The sequence below is a fragment of the Oryctolagus cuniculus genome, chromosome 7, assembly GCF_964237555.1.
Source record: "Oryctolagus cuniculus chromosome 7, mOryCun1.1, whole genome shotgun sequence".
NCBI classification, from domain to species: Eukaryota; Metazoa; Chordata; class Mammalia; order Lagomorpha; family Leporidae; genus Oryctolagus; species Oryctolagus cuniculus.
In genome coordinates, this window is record NC_091438.1 from 145281732 (window position 1) to 145296992 (window position 15261).

Below are 15261 nucleotides of genomic sequence, written 5' to 3' on the forward strand. Positions count from 1 at the left end.
CTGGGCAGAGTCCCCGAGGGAAAACCCCGGCTCCTCTCCAGCCTGCTGAGACCCACGGGGAGCCTTTCTCAGAATGACTGTTAAGGCACAAAACAAAGCTTAGGGTTACAAGGAAAACAATGATTACCATAATATTCAAAACCACAGACTTGTGAGGTACGAATGTTTATTAATGAGACTGGCAAATTAGGGACAGGAGTTGGGGTGAAGTAGCTTAAACCACAGGTTGGGGACTCTGAGCACCAGTTTGAGTCCCGGCTGCTCCACCTCCTGCTCGTGGGCCTGGGAGGCAGGCGTGATGGCTCCAGTGCCCATCACCCACATCGGAGACCTGGATGGAGCTCTGGGCTCCTGGCTGCAGCCTGGTGAGCCCTGGTTGTTGCCGGCATTTGGGGAGTGAAGTATCAGATGGAAGATCTAGCTCTGTCACTCTTTCAAATAAATAGATGGGTTTTTTTTTAAAGATTTATTTATTTGAGAGGCACAGTTACAGAGAGAGGGGGAGAGAGAGAGAATTCTTCCATTTGCCAGTTCACTCCCCAGATGGCTGCAACGGCTAGAGTTGGGCAATCCAAAGCCAAGAGCCAGGAGCTTCTTCCAGGTCTCCCAGGTAGGTGCAGAGGCCCAAGCACTTGGGCCATCTTCCGCTGTCTTCCACAGGCCATAGCAGAGAGCTGGATTGGAACTGGAGCTGCCAAGACTTGAACCGGCACCCACATGGGATGCCCGCACCCCAGGTGGATGCTTAACCTACTATGCCACAGCATTGGACTCCCCCCCTTATTTATGTATTTTTTTAAAAGAATTTTAAAAACAACCAGCAAACTACAGTGAAATGCTTCTCTCTGAATGACAGCGTATCGCTGCCCAGCTTGAACAAGCGCATTGGACAGGGCTGCCTCCTGCGTGTGGATCAGCCAACGACTGACGGTAGGGTGGGGGGGAGGCACCTGGGGTCCCGGTGCACAGGCACCCATGTGGCCACGGAAGCCTTCCTGGGATCAGAGGTGCCCTGTGGGTGACAGCGGTGTCACAGGCAGGTCTGAAACAGAATGTGAGCAGGGGGCTTCAGTGGGGGGTTAACAGTGACCACGGTTTTGAATGTTATGAGCAAAAATATTTTGACACATCTGCAGTAACTAGATTGATATGAAAATCCCATCACAATGGGAAGCACGTTCCATTGGGGGAAACCAGATTCCACTCCTTCACCCATATAGAAGAAACAGTGAATTTTGGTTAGAGGTTAGTGAAAATATAAAAGTTCTTCCCAACCAAGTCTATGGATCCCCTGAATTCTGAGCCCCAGTAAGAGCCTTCGCCTTAGCAAAATGTCTGACACCTACCACGCGTCCACTGTGATCACCATCTCAGCCAGGAGACTCCCAGGTCCGTGGACTGAGTCAGATCTGCACTCGACTGCTGCGTGACCAAGCCCAGCCCCTGCGCGCTGAGCCCGTTTCTTCCTCTCTAAAAGGCCACGCGGTGCCATCATTATTCAGTCTGTGGGGAGAAGCCTGCTCCTCTATGTCATCTACTTTGGAATCTTTTTTTTTTTTTTTTTTTTTTTTGACAGGCAGAGTGGACAGAGAGAGAGACAGAGAGAAAGGTCTTCCTTTTGCTGTTGGTTCACCCTCCGATGGCCGCAGCAGCTGGCGCGCTGCAGCCGGCGCACCACGCTGATCCGATGGCAGGAGCCAGGTGCTTCTCCTGGTCTCCCATGGGGTGCAGGGCCCAAGCACTTGGGCCATCCTCCACTGCACTCCCTGGCCACAGCAGAGAGCTGGCCTAGAAGAGGGGCAACCGGGACAGAATCCGGCGCCCCGACTGGGATTAGAACCCGGTGTGCCGTTGCCGCAAGGTGGAGGATTAGCCTAGTGAGCTGCGGCGCCGGCCTACTTTGGAATCTATCAGCATCCCAACACCTGTCACACAGGGCCAGTGCTATGGCACATATGGGCACTGGTTCAAATCCTGGCTGCTCCACCTCCCATCCAGCTCCTGCTAATGATCTCGGGAAAGCAGCGGAGGATGGTCATGTCCTTAGAACCCTGCACCCACGTGGGGGACATGGAAGAAGCTTCTGGATCCTGGCTGCAGACCAGCCCAGCTCTGGCTGTTGTGGCTATCAAGGGAGTGAACCACTGGATGGAAGACCTGTCTCTCTGCAACTCTGCCTTTCAAGTAATCTTTTAAAAACAAACAAAAAACCCCAAATGGATTGTTTAAAAAAATAAGTAAACACAACAGTTCTGTATGTCTGGTGTAAACCTTTCAAAGGCACCGGCAGGCTATTAAAGTGAAAGGCGGATGGATGGGCCCTTTTCCCTCTGGTCTCTGTGCTGTTCCCCAGTGGGGACCACTGCCAAGTTTCCCGGGGGCTCTTCCTTGTCCCTGCGCACAGTCCGCAGCTTGTTCTGCGTACGCACTGTTCTTCAGCTCAGTAGTAATCGACATCCTGAAGTGCTACAGCCACGACAGCACGGTGGGCTTCAGCGTTTCTGTGTGTTTTAAAGATCTGCGGCAGCATTACCCACTACGCCACAGCCGGCCCCCAGCTCCTGTGCAGCATTACCCACTACGCCACAGCCGGCCCCCAGCTTCTGTTGCTTAACAAAGCACTGACGGTCTAGTCGGGACACGCAGGTCTACCTGTACTGCTGTCCCTGCGCTGAGGGTTGAAGTCCTGTGGGAACTCCACCCTGGAGAAAGGGAGGAAACAGGCCCTCCCTCAAGGTAGGGTGGCAGAGGCACGCAGCGGTTAGAGGCTAAGAAGCCACCCTCCGCCCACTCCGTTGAATGCTGATGGGTGACATCCAACCACCTGAGGCAGGGACAGGCCGGGACCAGGGCTGAGGACGGCCAGCCAGGGAGGCAGTCCGGGCCTGGGACTCTGAGCACGCCCGCCAAGGCCGCTCCCGCCTACCCGGCCTGGCCTCCCTGGCGAGTGGGGGAGGTGCTGCTCAGGCCTGATGCTGATCTCTCCTGACAGATGCTCCTAAGGCTGGCAGGGTGGCAGGCACCGGCGGGGGAAGGGACCAGATTTAAAGGTCCAGTGGCCCCGCCCCCTGCCAGAGCTGGGCTGGCAAGCAGGGGTGAGCATCCTCAGAGGGCACAGCTCCTATGCATACGTGACGTCAGGGATGCCTAGGCCCTGGTCTCCACTTCTGGGCACCACGAGCGCCACCAACGTTCACGCACACGCTCACCCCACAGGCCGCCGGGGAGAGCAGCGGCCCCCACCATGCGATTCCGACGCCTAACCCCTGGCTACTTCCGGGTGCTACAGGTAAGGACCCCTAACTGATGGCTTCTGCCACTACCGATCCCTTCTTCCCCCTACCACGACGGGGCTGACACCCCCAGCAGCCAGGCTGTCACGTTTCCTGCCGCCTGAGCAGCCAGGGCCCGGATGGGCAGTGAAGCGAGAGGGATTGGGGTGGAATCTCCCTGGGGCAGCGGCGGCGGCCACGTCTCCCTCACCCAGCGACGCCTCTTCAGCCCCTTCCCAGCGACCCCTCAGGCCTCCCTCTGTGCCTCCCCAGATGCAGGTAGCTGGGGAGCTGAAGGCAGAGCCCCGGAGTCCACTGGCTGGGGTGGTGGCTGCACTGCTGGCTGTCCTTGGCCTGGGCGGTTCCTGCTATGCTGTCTGGAAGATGGTGGGGCAGCGGCGGCCACCACAGGCCCCATGAGGAAGCAGGCAGCCTCTCAGCGAGGCACTGGGGTAGGTGACTCGGGGGGCTGCATTTTGGGAGCTCTGGAGGGAAGCAGGCAGAATAAACCCATCCCCACTACGCTCGGCGCCTGGGCTCCAAAGCTGGGCAGGTGGGGAGTAGAAACACAGGGCTCGGTATGAAAAAAACGGCAGAGGAACCCTTCCAGGACAGGAGTTGGGGGCAGTGGCCTGGACATCACAGTCAGAGGCAAGTCCTATTTGTCCAGTTCCTTTATTTGGGGAGAACACCCAGAGAGCGGTCACTTCCCAAACCCGAGCGGCTGGATCGCTCTCCCAGACCAGCCCTCGTGTCACTGTCCATGCGGGCCCCATAGCTGCAGGCCCTGTCACGTAGAAGACGTGTCCATCTCAGGAGTCTCAGTGGACACCTCTGCGGGCACCGCCAGCCTCTTGGGGGGCACGTAGGAGCCCATGCCCGCCGCCCTCTCTGCCTCTTCCTGACTGTAGGGCTCCACGGTCAGCTGCTTCAGCCTGGGAGAAAGGAGTTGGGAGCTGGTCAGATGCATGCCCTGCCTGTCGGGCACCCAGCCGTCAATCCTCTTCTTTCTCCTCCATACCTTTTCTTGTGGTCTTTGGACCGGAAGTGGGTCTTCAGGTTGGCGGAGTCAATGAAGTACCTCCTGCACGGAAGGGAGGTGAGGAGGGTGAGAGGGGAAGCCTGTCGGGCACGCCCAGCTGCCTGACCCTCGTTCACTCCCCGACGCCAGACTCCGGGCCTGAGAGATGGGAGGCGGGCAGACCCTGCGCGCCCCAAAGCCCGGACTTCTCACATGCCCCGGCCCGCACCGCGGAACCTCCTCCTCCCCAGGCCGGACTCGGCCGGGACTCACGCGCAGGCCAGACAGCGATGCAGGCCGCCCCCCGGCAGGTCAGGGTCGGGCTCGGCGTCCGGGTGGAGCGGGGGGCGCGGGGGCCCCTGCGGCCGCAGCTCGCGGTGAATCTCATCCAGGTCGGGCCGCCGCCGCTTAGCCTTCATCTGGCGGGCTAAGGAGTGCGCACGGTGAGCGCCCGTCCGGCGGGAACGACCCATGGCCAGTGGCAAGCGAGCGCAGACGCCGGGAGCTCGCAGGGAAGCGCACGTGCGGCACTTCCGGACCTCTGGATGACGTCGGGAGTCGCCCGGAGGCGGGGCCGCCTCGGCCTGACCGCCTCTGATGACGTCACGGACGCGGCCAGCGGCTCGGGCGCCCCCTGGCGGCCATCTGGCTCGGTGACCAGTCCGGTGGGGGCCCCCTGGCCGTCGCTGGGGAGCGGCGGGGGAGGGGTGCGTGAGCCTTGGGGGTGCTTCGCGACCGGCCCCGCGGCTCTGCTTGGCCCGGCCCCACCTGTCTGAGCGACGTTCCCCGGCCCTCTCATCCCTTCCCGACTCCCAGACCTTAGGCTCCGCGGTGGGGGTGGGTGGGTTGCTTTAAGCATCTTCGGAAAGCGCTGTTAAATATCTGACTGAATAAATTCATGAATGAATGAGAGTGGGCGACGTTGGGATCCTGGCTCTAACAGGACTTCCCGAGATACTTCCAATCCCTGACCAAGTCCTCACCTCTTCTCAGGGCTCCCAAGTTGTCCCTTGGGGTTTCCATCCTCCATCCCTCCCCAGGCAAACTCCTGGGGGAGGGGTGTTCCTTCCAGAGGTCACAGTGCTCAGGCATGCCGACTGCTCCTCTCACAAGGAGAGGAGTGCTCAGGAAGGGACCCCATCCTTCGTCTGGCAGGGCGTTCTCGTGAGTGGGCTGGCAGCAAAGACGGGGATACAGGGGCCAGCGCATGTTGCCGCCGGTTAAACCTGCAGCTTGCGGCCCATATCAGTTTGAGTCCTGGCTACTCTGCTTTGACCCAGGTCTCTGCTAATGCACCTGGGAAAGCAGAGGAAGGTGGCCCAAGTGCTTGGGTCCCCTCCTGTGGGAGAACCAGATGGAGTTCTGGCCTCCGAGCTTTGGCCTGGACTAGCCCTGGCCACCCTGGCCATTTGAGAGAGCGAACCAGCACATGGAAGATCTCTCTGTGTCTCTCCCTCTGTCTATTGCTCTGCCTTTCAAAATAAATAAATAAATCTAACAGAGAGAGAGAGAGAGAGAGAGAGATGGGGATACAGCCAGGTGTTGTGTGCTCAGAGCAGAGAGAGAGGCCAGATGGCCATTTCCTGTTCACGGGAGCCTGGTGCCTCCCGGGCCAGCCAGAGCCACTTCCTCTGGACTGGGCCACAGGACTTCAGCAATAATTCAGGGGCTCCTGCTCTTTGGGACCTGTTGCCAGGAAACAGGGAGACAGGCACGTGCATCCCTGGGGGGGAGGAATCAGTTTCCAGCCCAGACAAACCAGTGAAACGTAAGCCCAGGATGCCGACCAGGAGCTGGGGACCTTCCCACTCTGACTCACAGAGGCTGAGGGTGCAGCCGGCTGCTGTCCCAGGGGTCTCTGGTGTGGATCCTAGATCAAGGGCTTTGTTGTATAAAGAGGATTTTCCTGGAACCGTTCCAAGAGATTGCAACCTCAAGTACTCCAAGCCCAGGAAGCATCTCTCTCTCTCTCTCTCTCTCTCTCTCTCTCTCTCTTCATTATTCCTGGCCAATATGGGTCAAGACAGGGACTGAGGTGGCAGAGGCTGCCCTGTCTTGTCTCCAGCTTGACTCCTCTGGATCAGGTTCATCTGCTGGGCACTGTGCCAGCTGAGAAGGCTGGTGCATCTTTAATGAAGCCACCTGATCCCTGGGACAGGCTCTTGGCCTCACCGAGTTTCTGGAGCCAGATCCACTGGTGCCCACTGAGCCACCGCCTTCCTGTGCCTGGCCACCAGGTCCCTTGTGCCTGCAGCCATGAACCAGGCCTTCTGGAAAACCTACAAGTCCAAAGTGTTGCAGACTCTCAGTGGGGAATCCCAGGAGGACCTGGCAGAAGAGGTGGGTGCTGTCCTTGCCGAATGTGGGTGGGACACGGGAGACAGAGAGCAGGAGCCAAGGGAGAGAGAGGGCCTGGGAAGAGAAGCACATTTGTGCAGAGGCCACTGGCACAAGGAGGGCTGATAAGCAGCAATGGTGCAGAGCCAAGAACCTCAGAAAACTGGAGAAGACCTGGGGCCATGGAGAAGCGGTCTTTGTCTCCAAAGACCCCAGGGCTTCCACGTGGGACAGATTCTTCTAGGACAAGTTGGAGCTAGCCACACAGCCACACAACAACTTTTTTTTTTTTTTAAGATTTATTTATGGGGCTGGTGCTGTGGTGCAGTGGGTTAAAGCCCTGGCCTGAAGTGCTGGCATCCCATATGGGCGCTGGTTCTAGTCCCAGCTGCTTCTCTTCTGATTCAGCTCTCTGAGAAAGCAGTGGAAAATAGTCCAAGTCCTTGGGTTCCTGCACCCGCATGGGAGACCTGGAAGAAGCTCCTGGCTCCTGGCTTCAGATCGGTGCAGCTCCGGCCGTTGCAGCCAACTGGGGAGTGAACCAGTGGATGGAAGACCTCTCTCTCTGTCTCTGCCTCTCTCTGTAGCTCTGACTTTCAAAAATTAAAATAAATCTTTTAAAAAAAGATGTATTTATTTATATGAAAGACAGAGTCACAGAGGGAGAGACAGAGAGAGATCATGATCTTCCACCTGCTGGTTCACTCCCCAGATGGCTGCAACAGCCAGGACTGGGCCAGGCTGAAGCCAGGAACCTGGACCTCCACCTGGGTCTCCCATGTGGGTGGCAGGGACTCAAGTACGTGGGCCATCTTCCACTGCTTTCTCGAGTGCATTAACAGGGAACTGGATTGGAAGTGGAACAGCTGGGACACAAACTGGGGTCCATATGGTTTTCACAGGCGGCAGCTTAACCCACCACACCACAATGCTGGCCCCAGCATGACACAGCATTCTCTCTGGCAGGGCTGAGCTCGCCAGACAGGCAGTGAGTCCCCTGTGACTGGAGGTCGAGACACTTGTGTTCTGAAGGTCACTAGCAGCATCAGGGCAAAGCCATCATTCGGTCATGCTTTGCTCTGACTCCAAAAAAATCAAAAAGGAGTCAAAACCTGAGAATGGGCTTATGTCTGGAGGCTGTGGTGAGTGGGAGCCGTACAGACACTGTGGCAGGGGCAGGAACTAGTCCTGTACGTATGTGTGTGGGGGGGTGGGGTCAGGGTGTGTTGGCGGTGTTGGGAATCAGTGTATGTCTAGACGGGCTGGTGTCCCAGGTCGGGCTCGTATAGAAATGTTTGCGTGGACTCCCCGGTGACAGTGTAGCTGAGTGTGCAGGTGAACTGGCTCCAGTATTTTCAGGTGTGTACCTTTTGGGCAAGTGTCTATGCCTGCACACCCCCCGTATGTCTGTAAGGTGTCTGCAGCTGTGTAACTACACATGTGTCCTGGCACAGGTGCCTCACAGCATACACACCTGTGTCCGGGTGAAGAGCAGGCGCCATGTGGGGGCATGCCCCCATGCAGGTGTGTGTCTGCATCACGTGCTTGGGCTGCGTGTGGCCGTGTGGCCGGGCAGGCATGAGTGCCCGGGGTACCTGCAGGGTGTCACTGCACAGGTGTGTGCAGGTGAGCACTAGCTTTGTGGAGAGGGTTCACCTATACACGGTCCCATGTGCCCTGGTAGAGGCGTGAAGACGATGGGCTGTTCGGGTCTGTGGGGTTCGGGGTGCCTGGTCCATGTGTCCAGGGAAGGGAACGGAGGTCCCAGTCCTCTGGGACCCTTCTCATCCTGAGGGGGTCCTGTGTCCCAGAGGCAGAACCCAGCAATAGTGGAGTCTGAGCAGGCAGAACCGAGCGAGGAGGCCTTCAACGCCATGTCACAGCTGGCTCGTCGGGTGAGTTCTCCCTTCTTCAGCCCCAACCCTGGGGAGCCTGGTAGGGGCACTAGGGCACCCTGGGAGGTTGGAGGGGAGGGGGTCTTCCTGACTCCCAGCCCCTCCCTTGCAGGTCCAGGGGGTGGGGGTGAAAGGCTGGCTGACCATGTCATCTCTGTTTAACAAAGAAGACGAGGACAAGCTGCTGCCACCGGAGCCCAGTGCCGACCAGTATGTGTGTGGAGTGTTGGGGGTGGTTCTGGAAGGGGCATGGGGTCTCCCTTCTGCCATGTCCTTTCCTTCCGGTCTGGGGAGGGGCAGTCCCTAGTGTCTCTGCTTCTCCCAGGGATTTGCCAGTTGTTGGGACTGGGCGCAGGGCGGCATCCCCTTGAATCAGCTATGTGCAAGAGAGCAGCTGGGAGCTGTGGTTCCCAGACGTTGTCCGGGCTGGTGACACACTCACATTCCCAGATCTTGCTTCAGAGGGTCTGGCGCAGCCAGAGGCTGGGGTGTACCCGGCAGGCTCCCCGAGCCCCAGGGGCACTCCGGCTTGGGAACCACCATTCTAGAAGCTCTTTGCCGCCTGAAGGCTCAAGGGTTGGACACAGGGCCTCGGGCTTCCCCGTCTCTGCCCGGCCGGCCCTCTGGCCCGGTCACACACCGGCTACCCTGGGGACCCTCTTCCTTTCCCCCAGGGCCCCCCTGACCGGCCCCAGCCTTCTCTGCCGCCACAGGGTCCTCCTTCTCCGTCCCCGCTCGCCTCCCCTCCCCACTCCCTTTCCAGACCCGAGGCTCCCCCTCCAAGCTTGGACTGCCCCTCCCTCTGCATCTCCCGACTCTCCCACTCACTGCCCCCCCCCCCCCCCCCTGGTCCTCCAACTCTGATCTAAACCTTCGAACCCGCCTCCACCCCATTCGCAGAGTCCCGGCTCCCGGCCCTGTCCTCTGGCCCCGCCCCCTCCCAGGCCCGTGGCCTCTGGCTTCCCTCCCCGGCCAGCGTCCTTCCCCGAACCTCTGACCCCGCTCTCTCCCCGGGGATCCTGACCCTAATCCTTGTTCCGGGCCCCTGAGCTAACCCCCTGACCCTGGCCCTCCCGGCTCCTTTCCAGTGCCTCCAGGCGCTGATCCGCCCCCTTGGTCCCGGACGCGGCCAGTAGCCGGACCCCGGCTCCTCACCCCAGCCCCTGACCCCGCCCGGGCTCCCCGAGCCCCCTCCTCGGCGGAGACCCGTGGCCCAGCCCCTGACGCCGCTCCTCTCGCGCAGCCCCCTGGCGGCGCTGGCCCCCTCGCAGGCGGCGGCGGAGCCGCGCGGGCCGGGATTCTGGGACGCGTTCGCCAGCAGGTGGCAGCAGCAGCAGGCGGCCGCGGCGTCCATGCTGCGCGGCGCCGAACCCACCCGGGAGCCGGAGCCCGAACCCGGGGACGAGGCGACGGAGGAAGCCGTCGAGCGCCCCGAGCCGCAAGAGGCCGACCCCGCGGCCGGCTTCAAGTGGGGCTTTCTCACCCACAAGCTGGCCGAGATGAGGGTCAAGGCCGCGCCCAAGGGCGACTAGCCGGCCTGCCGGGCCCCTGCTCCTCCCCCAGAGCCCATAAAAACCCCTGGCCCAACGCTCCGCGTGACCGCGTGCTTTTGTCCGGGCATCCAGAAAGGCTACTTTGGGGTGGGCGAGCTCACGCAGGGTCAAACTGGAGAGGTCCTCGCCTCCTGAATTCCCGAGAATAAGCAGAGACCGCGGGGTATCTGGGTGGATGAATTAGGGTACAGCCCTCCAGGAAGCTGGGGAGCCCGCGAGGGACAGCCTCACCGCCTGTCCAGGCTCACCGAATTCCACCCACGTCGCCTGCGGCCCCACTGTGGGCGCGGTCCTTGTGCTGGGAAAGGTTGGAGACGCCGAGAGAACCCAGGCTACCGGTGGGCCCCACGCGGGGACACCTGGAGGCACAAACAGGGCTGTGCAGGGAGCGCAGCGGGAGACCGGGGATCGACGGCTCCCTGAAGGCGAATACAAGCCACCTAGGAAGGACGGGTGGCGAGAAAGCGGGAGGGAACGGAGGCCTGGAGGTGGGGGAGCGCGCGGAGAGGCAGGGGCTGCTGCAGAATCCTGGCTGGAGGGTGGGTCCCTTCTCTCATCTGCTTCCTTCACGACGCAGCCCTTTAGACCGAGTGACCGCAAGGGGGCAGCGAAGCCCCTGGGTGGTGGCCGCTTAGGGGTCCGCGGATCCGTGGTTTCCTGGAACCCGCAGCTCCCCAGGATTCCTCTACGTGCTATTCCCGGCTCTAGTTTGGAGCAGCCTGGGGGTCGTGTCAGCTTAGTGTCAGTATTGAGCACCTTCAGGTGCTTTGCCACGCGCGTTACAGCTATTTCCAAATATTTTTATGTCTGCGGCCCCTCCCCTCCTCTAATAACCGAGGGACGCAGCTAAGTGCTTGCCCGGGATTGGCAGCCTGGAACCCACCCAACCTGATCGCCCCCGCTCCTCAACGTCCGCCCCCTAATCCAAGCTCGCGACTCATTTAAGCAGCGTTGGCACTTTATTCAGTAGGTTTGCTCATCTCCCACCCCAGTCACCGCTCGGCAGACCCGGCCTCCACGGGGGCCACGCGGCCGCGCGCTCCGCCGCCGCCTGCTCGGCTGCGGACGCCGAGGTCCAGAGGGAGTCCTGAGTCCCAGGGGCCGGCTCCGGCGCGGCCGCGTCACACCTCGGACTCGCGCGGCGAGCCGCGGGCGCGCTGGCAGCCGTACAGCCACTGGATGACGCGCGCGTTGCGTTCCACCACAGACACCGCAGGGCGCCCGTCCCGCGCCGAGCCCGCCGCCTCCGAGCCAGCGCCGCCGCCCCCGCCGCCGCCCGCGCCGTCCGGGCCGTCGGCGCCCCCGTCGCTGGATGTCCAGTCGCTGGCGTCCCCAGAGCCGGGCGGCGGCGAGGTTCCCGACTGGGGGCCGGCATCGGCGCCCCAGCTCTGAGGGGAGAAGCGCTCGGCGCCCAGCACCTCCACGAGCGCGCGTTCCAGGCCGCAGTAGTTGAAGAAGCGCTCCTTTTCCGAGAGGGGCAGCGAGCACGTGGGGCACAGCGCCCGCTTCCCCGCCGCTTCTGGGGCAGTTTGGGGTGCGGTCCAACCCCCGGGAGCCGCAGGTCGCTCTGCGGGGCCAGGGCTGCTGGGGGCAGCGTCCCGGGGGGAGCCCAAGAAGAGGCGGCGCACCAGCCCCTGGCCCTTGGCGTTTTCTTTGTTCACCGAAGCCTTGCAGTCCCGCTTCTGGCGGTAGAAGACGAGCGAGTCGGGCCTCGGCTGCCGCCTGCCACTGCCCCGGCGGGCGGGCCTGGGCGTCCTGGGCGAGGCTGGAGGCCCCAGCTCGTTGCAGGCGTGCGGCGTGAGCGGCCCGGGCCCTCCGCGCAGGGCTGGCTCCTGCCGCCTTGCTATCACCTGGTGCGTCTTGACATACTTGGCTTTGTCGGCCTCTAGTCTCTCCACAGCGCTGGGGGTTCGTGCCCTGGAGGTGGCGGAGGGAGGGGTCAGGAGCATCTTAGCAGTGCGGGGCAGGCCAGTGCCCCATAAGCCGCTGGAGGTGCGTGACTGGCCCAGGAGCCAGGAGCAGTCGGCTGGGACGTCCCGGGGCCTGCAGGGGAAGAGGACCGGTCAGGGAGAGGAGAGATGTCCCTGCCCCTCTGCGGCAGGCATTCCCTGGGATGGAACCAGCCGGCCACCCCTCCCCCATCCAAGTCAGCCTGGAGCCCTGGCCAGGGAGCAGAGGCTCAGGTCAGTCCCTTCCCCCATACTTCAGAGCCGTTGGGTTGGGGGGTCCCTGGCCACCCAGAAAATGTATGCCCACCCTCACGAGGGCGCCCCGGTCTGAGCACGAGGCCGTGGAGGCAGGCACCAGCCAGCAGCACACTTGGAAAAGGAAACGGGGCCAGTCCAGGCCCAATTCCCAAAAGCAGCCTTAACCGGAAAAAATACCTCTTCCCAATCCAGCAGCTTTGAGCCCAAGACAAGGAGGCTTCCCAGCCACAGGCGGTGTCCACCCTTCCCTCCCCCAAGCACCAGGGTCAGGGACATAACCACAGGGTAGGAACCTCTCTGACTGCAGCCAACTGCCCTGCCCAGGCGCAGCAGGGCCAGCCAGGAAGCAGAGGGAAGGGGGTGGTCCCCAGGTCACATCAGCCAGCTCCTGCCAGCGGCTCTGTGCCCCTGCCACGGGGGTTCCAGAGAGCAGCTCTGTAAATACCACCTCAGCTAAGCCCCAGGCTTCCATTTCCAAGAAAACCACCCAGGGAGGAAGGGGCTTGCCAGGCAGGGCTGGGCCTGGAACCCAGGTCTGTGCCTTACAGGCCAGAGCCGGTTCAGGCGGGCTCTCTCCTTTGCCTATGGGAGCTTCCCTCTGGCACTTTGCTTCTGTTCCGTTAGAGATGAGCCCCTTGCCTCCCTAAAAAGCTACTCCCACTAATTCCTCGTCTGGGTGCCCTGTATTTCCAGAAATCTGCCCTCAGGGTCCCTGCCCGTTCTCATCCTGAGACCTCTGGCCCTCCTCCTCCACCTCGCCTCTGCTGAGGAGCGGCTGTAAATCAGGGGCTGACAGGTCCCTTGGCAGTGATAGAATGGACCACCCACCCGGCTCAGCGCACCCCACCCTGTCCCCCAGTCCTCCAGCCCCTGTTCAGCTGAGAGGGGCTTAGGGACCTTAGATCTGGAACAACAAAGGCACAGATTAGCCAGGGCTGGGGGCCCCACTTGCACTCCTGTCTGCCCAGAGGTAGCTGTGAGGGAAGCCAGGCACAAGGAGAGCCTGACCGTGCCCCTCCCTTCTCCCAGGGGTGCCCTGGGCACTGGGTCAGAGCCTAAGGCCCCAGGAGGGTGCTGTGCTTGTCTGACCTCATGGGTGCCCTCTGTCCCCTTCTGCCCTCCCTTGCCCTGAGCAGCAAGGCTATAAAAAGTCCCTAAACACAGGGACCAAAATAGTCTGTCATGCACGGCCTGCCTGTCCCCTGCCTTCTGGTCTGGCTTTGATGCCTGACCACAGACATCCCAACCCAGGGGCCTGGCGGCTGTCGCCTTGCCTGCCTTCTCCCAGGGCTGGAGTTAGCTGTCCCTGGTATGCCCAAGAAGGCTTCTGTTCAGGACCTGGGCTCACTTTTAGGCTCCCTGGCTTGGAGCCAGCCTCCCGCGGCAGGCCCTGCCCTGCCCCAGGCTCAGGGTGCACTCACCTCTGCGTGGGGAGGCCGAATTGCAGGGGTCCCCAGGCAGGTCCAGACTGCGGACAAGAGGGACAACTGGGACTAGAAGTAACTTTGGTGGCAGCCAAACCTCACTCTCCACAGGAAAAGCTGAGAGAGCCTCCACCCCCCCCAGATTAACCCTTGCCTTCCTGACCCAGAGCCTGGCCTCTGTTAACTCCTTCCTGGTCGCTTCTCCGCCTGCAGCTCCTCTGCTGCCTGGTTAATTGATCTGTGCTGGAAGCTGGGGGCAGAGTCAGGACCCCCAAGGAGTCCCCCGACCCCCAGGCTTCCTCCACGGCCTGGGCTGGGGCTGCTGCTCCTGTGGGTCAGAGCCAATCTCCTTTTTTCTTGTCCGCTTGCCTTTTTTCTTTTTTCCCCCTTTTGCTTCTGTGACAGGTTGGGACCTGTGCTGCTCTGGGCACGGGACACTGCCAAGCAGACTCCCCAGGATTCTGCTCCGGGAATCCATAGCCTGAGAGAGGGGGCAGTGGTGCGGCAGACGTGTGAGCGAGCCTGTTCCTGCAGAGGTGCCCCTGGCCAGGTGGAAGGTGAGGAGGGATGATTCTGGGGTCTTTTGGCCCTTTTCCTCCTCTGCACGTAACCTGGGTGCCCAGGACACCTCTCACCTCCAAGGTGAAGCCCTACCCCATAGGAGGGTTCCTGCTCTGCCTCTCTCCAGCAGAGTCGCTCCAGCCTGCGGTTCAAACACCAGTGTCCCTGCCAAAGGTCCTTGCTCCCCTCCACCACCCCAGCTGCCCACTGTCCGCTGCCCATCAGTCCCTCCCCCTGCCTTCTAGCACTTTTATGTTTGCAGAGCAAGTTCACACCTGTGCTCTTAGATCTCCTTTGACAGACGGGCCCAGCAGGGGTGACCAGCCTACTTGGTAGGTGGGGAGAGGGCGAGGCCTTCCCCAAAGCCCAAGTTCAGCTCCGCTCCTCCCCCTGTACCCTCTGCAGTGATGAGTGTGAGGCCCCAAAGCCCGTGTCCTGGTCAGGCTCCCCCTCGTTGAGGGAGGTTTGGTGCTGTTTTGGTTCCGGTCTTTGTGACCATTCCATGTTGTGACAGGACTTTCCACAGTGCTCTCTGCACAGGGGCAGCATCACAGCGAGTCCCTGAGACCATCTCTGGAGAGTAGAGTCTAGTATTTTTCCCATTTACAGAGGAAGAGACTGAGGCTGGGGAGGGGACGTGGCTGGTCCCAGCTTACCCAGCTAGCAATGAGAGTGAACTTTATTGAGAGATCAATAAATGCTGTGCCAAGTAAAGCCACACAGTCATTAGCATACTGCATCCCCAGAACAATTCAGTGACCTGCTGCTTTCAGTCTCCTAAGTTTATAGTCAGGTTGGGGGTGCAGGTCAGTAGCCCTGTGGTCTGGTCAGGAAGGGGTTAAGCGGAGGGCGGCTGGGCAGGGCTCAGCTGGGATGCTGTCAATGGCAGGAAACCTGGCCGGTCAGGGGGGAGGATGGGGCTGTTGTGTCTGATTTGATGCAACCCCCATCCCTTTGGTCTTAAAGGGACATCCGGGTAGGACAGAGGGGC

The 15261-nt window shown here is 61.1% G+C and overlaps 4 protein-coding genes across 13 annotated transcripts in view; 2 read left to right on the top strand and 2 right to left on the bottom strand.

The window, feature by feature from the left end:
* The first annotated feature begins 1561 nt into the window (after window positions 1-1561).
* ZNF593OS (ZNF593 opposite strand) lies at window positions 1562-4843 on the top strand. 2 transcript variants are annotated; one of them, XM_070079046.1, is made up of 4 exons: window positions 2736-3095; window positions 3217-3289; window positions 3546-3724; window positions 4184-4843. In XM_070079046.1, the coding sequence occupies exons 2-3, from the start codon at window positions 3245-3247 to the stop codon at window positions 3690-3692; spliced, it is 192 nt and encodes a 63-aa protein (XP_069935147.1). In that variant the 5' UTR covers window positions 2736-3095; window positions 3217-3244; the 3' UTR covers window positions 3693-3724; window positions 4184-4843. The 2 variants fall into 2 exon arrangements, with proteins under 2 accessions (XP_051712835.1, XP_069935147.1); XM_051856875.2 differs by having other exon boundaries at window positions 1562-3289.
* On the top strand, window positions 3593-10173 carry C7H1orf232 (chromosome 7 C1orf232 homolog). Of its 2 annotated transcripts, none has more exons than XM_070079045.1 (4): window positions 3593-3724; window positions 8442-8525; window positions 8638-8735; window positions 9769-10173. In XM_070079045.1, the coding sequence occupies exons 1-4, from the start codon at window positions 3689-3691 to the stop codon at window positions 10055-10057; spliced, it is 507 nt and encodes a 168-aa protein (XP_069935146.1). In that variant the 5' UTR covers window positions 3593-3688; the 3' UTR covers window positions 10058-10173. The 2 variants fall into 2 exon arrangements, with proteins under 2 accessions (XP_069935146.1, XP_051712834.2); XM_051856874.2 differs by lacking the exon at window positions 3593-3724 and adding an exon at window positions 5543-6633.
* Window positions 3932-4766, bottom strand: ZNF593 (zinc finger protein 593). Its single transcript, XM_008265913.4, has 3 exons — window positions 4567-4766; window positions 4294-4356; window positions 3932-4207 (listed from the first exon to the last, which is right to left on the bottom strand). Exons 1-3 carry the CDS (start codon window positions 4764-4766, stop codon window positions 4063-4065), a joined length of 408 nt encoding a protein of 135 aa, XP_008264135.2. The 3' UTR covers window positions 3932-4062.
* An 845-nt stretch (window positions 10174-11018) lies between the features above and the next one.
* FAM110D (family with sequence similarity 110 member D) overlaps window positions 11019-15261 on the bottom strand; it is a 41662-nt gene continuing 37419 nt past the window's right edge. For 6 of the 8 annotated variants that reach the window (XM_070079041.1, XM_070079042.1, XM_051856866.2 and 3 more), the window contains one exon: window positions 11019-12121. In XM_070079041.1, coding sequence (XP_069935142.1) covers window positions 11200-12121 — 922 coding nt within the window. In that variant the 3' untranslated portion in view covers window positions 11019-11199. Of the gene's footprint in view, window positions 12122-12334; window positions 13154-13706; window positions 14392-15261 lie in introns of those variants that run through there. The other 2 variants (XM_051856864.2, XM_051856868.2) reach the window with 2 other exon arrangements.

Coding starts and splice junctions, on each gene's coding strand:
- ZNF593OS (XM_051856875.2), top strand. CDS start 3,245: ATGCGATTCCGACGCCTAACCCCTGGCTACTTCCGGGTGCTACAG. Junction 3,290..3,545: donor GCTACTTCCGGGTGCTACAG/GTAAGGACCCCT, acceptor GTGCCTCCCCAG/ATGCAGGTAGCTGGGGAGCT.
- ZNF593 (XM_008265913.4), bottom strand. CDS start 4,766: ATGGGTCGTTCCCGCCGGACGGGCGCTCACCGTGCGCACTCCTTAGCC. Junction 4,357..4,566: donor CATCGCTGTCTGGCCTGCGC/GTGAGTCCCGGC, acceptor CCTTCCGTGCAG/GAGGTACTTCATTGACTCCG. Junction 4,208..4,293: donor TCCAAAGACCACAAGAAAAG/GTATGGAGGAGA, acceptor CCTTTCTCCCAG/GCTGAAGCAGCTGACCGTGG.
- C7H1orf232 (XM_051856874.2), top strand. CDS start 6,550: ATGAACCAGGCCTTCTGGAAAACCTACAAGTCCAAAGTGTTGCAGACT. Junction 8,526..8,637: donor TGTCACAGCTGGCTCGTCGG/GTGAGTTCTCCC, acceptor CCTCCCTTGCAG/GTCCAGGGGGTGGGGGTGAA. Junction 8,736..9,768: donor CCGGAGCCCAGTGCCGACCA/GTATGTGTGTGG, acceptor CCTCTCGCGCAG/CCCCCTGGCGGCGCTGGCCC.